Source organism: Tupaia chinensis, unplaced genomic scaffold, assembly GCF_000334495.1.
Source record: "Tupaia chinensis unplaced genomic scaffold, TupChi_1.0 Scaffold138910_1, whole genome shotgun sequence".
Classification (NCBI taxonomy): Eukaryota; Metazoa; Chordata; class Mammalia; order Scandentia; family Tupaiidae; genus Tupaia; species Tupaia belangeri.
In genome coordinates, this window is record NW_006198801.1 from 988,281 (window position 1) to 990,815 (window position 2,535).

Here is a 2,535-nt window from a genome sequence, read left to right on the forward strand (position 1 = left end):
GTTCTCCCCCCAAAAAAAAAAAAAAAAAAACCAAAAAAAAAAAAAAAAAGAAGAGGCCGGGGAAAGAAACCTGGCCCTAGGGAGACATGTCCTGGAAGACATGGAGCCAGAAGAGCCCCGCCTGGGCCAGGAGGGAGCGAGGGAGCCACAGTGAGGTCATTAGAGCCCACAGAGGGGCAGGACAGTGCAGCTGAAGTTGCTGTCGGCCTCGGGGAACCCTGGGTCTGTCCATGGCGGTGCCAGCCAAGCCCACGGCAGTGCTATATGGTGCCCATTCTCCACGTGAGCAAGCCAAGGGTCAGAGAGTGAGCAGAGGCAGCGTTCAGACTATGCCTGCCCGCCTCTGGGCTCCCACTCTTCACCCCATGCCATACCTCAGGGCCATCAGACCTCTGAGTATTATGAAAGGCAGCCCAGGGATGGCTTTGGGAGTGCTGAGAAGGGGTGGTGATCACAGTGACCCAGGCTCAAGGTCACCTCTAGAGCCCCCGTGGTGGTGAGGGACCTGAGCTAGGGGGATCAGTGACTGGTCCCAGGGCAACCAGGCCAAGACCCAGCCGTTGCCCACAGCCAGTCCCCCCTGGGGTTCTCACCTATGAGATCTCATCATCGTTCTATGTTTAGAAGCCCCTGGGCTGGCCACCCTCATCTCACCTGGACAACTACAGGATCTTCTCCACTGTCTCCCTGCTCCCACCCTCACAGGGGCCAGTTTTCTGCACCCAGAGCTATCATCCCTGCAGAATTTACATAGAGACCTAACACTGGCCAGCTCCGAAACCTCAGGGCTCCCCAGGTGTAATCCCAAGTCCCTGCTGTGGCTCCGAGTTCCCACCCGTCTTCTCTGTTCCTTCCCAGACCTCACCTCCCACCACACTCAGCCCTCACCCCCTCACCCCCTCTGGCCTGTCACTCCCACCCCATGGCTTCAACACTTGCTACTCCCCCTTCCTAAGGTGCTCTTCAACCGTGTGGATTCCTCCTCCTCTCCTTCCCTCCTCCAGGATTCTGCTCAGGTGTCGCCCCGTCAGAAAAGCCACCCTCATCCCTGTCAATCCCTATCCCTTTACTTGGCTTTATCTTCCTTGAAAACATCTTTCTCCCTCATGTGCGGGCTCTCTGCCCACTTGTTATCCTTGGTCTCCCCTCGTAGATGCCAGTTTGGCATTTGCTGCTGTGTCCCCATACACAGCAGCGCAGGGGAGGGCCCGGGACATGCCAGTGGGATGAGGGGACAGAGAGAATAACCCACGTCGCTCTCCCGCCGCACACTGGCCCCGCAAGTAGGGGCAGCTGCGTCCTTTTGCCTTCTAGTATTTATGACCTCCCAAGACACCCTGACCCCGACACTGTCGTTCCAGGCAGGTGGACACCCACACGAAAAACGTCTTTGGGCAACCACGGTTGAGGGCGTCCCTTCGTGACCTCCGGTCCCCACGGAAGAACTACAAATCCACCATTGAGGACGACCTGAAGAAACTCATCATCATGGACAACCTGGGGCCAGAGCAGGACAGAGATGCAGGAGTACGTAGCGGCCGTCAGCCGGTCGGGGTCTCTGGGAGGGCCAGGCAGGCAGCACTCCCTGCAGTCGCCCCAGCCTCCTTCTCCCCTGTCCTCAGCCTCCAGCATCTGCCATCCCTGCTAGGGCGTGCGTGGATTCATGGTCAGGGACCACATCCCATTTAAACCACCTAGACAGGGCTTTCATTCAGTACTGGGGCAGCTCATGCGATTGCAGGAGCCTGGGTCTGCGTCCTGCTCTTGGAACCCAAGATGGGTCGGCCCCACTGCCATACCTTGTGGACCCTGAGCGGAGCAGGCACCCAGGTCTGCAGATCTTGTAGCCTAAGGGTGGGGGGAACAAAACCAGCAGGCACCGTGCTCTCTCCATTGTGTCTGCCCCCCTCACCTCTCCTTGCCTCCCTGATTGGCCTCACCGTCTGTGGGACCAGGCTGGACCCATATCCCCTGGGGTTGTGTCCACAGCCCCACAGCCCACAGCTTCCCAGCAAGAGCACATGGTTCCATGGGACCCAGCAGCATCACAGGGCTGTCTGCGGCCTCCGTGGTTCACCTGCCTTCCCCTAGTCAAGCCTCAATCTCCAGCCTTTTGCTGGAGCTGGAAGGTGGGCTCAGCCCTGCAAAACCTGTGGACCCCAAGTCAGGGAGGGGGAGTCAGCCAGGAAAATCAGGCCACTTGGACCAGAACAAGGGCAGAAATGAATGCTGGGTGGGCAGGAACTTGCCACAGGCATCCCAGACAGAAGCCACCAGGGACCGTGACTGCAGGCCAGGCTGTGACCACGCCCTGCGTCCCATCCCTGTCTTGGCAGCAGTCACCACAGAAGGGCCTGCAGCGAACGCTGTCCGACGAGAGCCTGTGCAGCGGGCGCCGGGCGCCCAGCTTCGCCAGCCCCGCCAGCCTGGAGCCAGGCCTGCCCAGCGACGTGCTCTTCACCAGCACCTGCACCTTCCCCTCCAGCACGCTGCCCGCCCGCCGCCAGCACCAGCACCCCCACCCGCCCGGCGCGC

The 2,535-nt window shown here is 60.2% G+C and overlaps 1 protein-coding gene across 1 annotated transcript in view; it reads left to right on the plus strand.

Annotated features, from left to right (window-relative positions):
* Positions 1-2,535, plus strand: part of SIPA1L3 (signal induced proliferation associated 1 like 3) — a 274,665-nt gene that overhangs the window by 254,381 nt on the left and 17,749 nt on the right. Inside the window, exons 17-18 of the mRNA XM_006161714.3 lie at positions 1,362-1,527; positions 2,337-2,532. Coding sequence (XP_006161776.1) covers positions 1,362-1,527; positions 2,337-2,532 — 362 coding nt within the window. The remainder of the gene's footprint in view (positions 1-1,361; positions 1,528-2,336; positions 2,533-2,535) is intronic.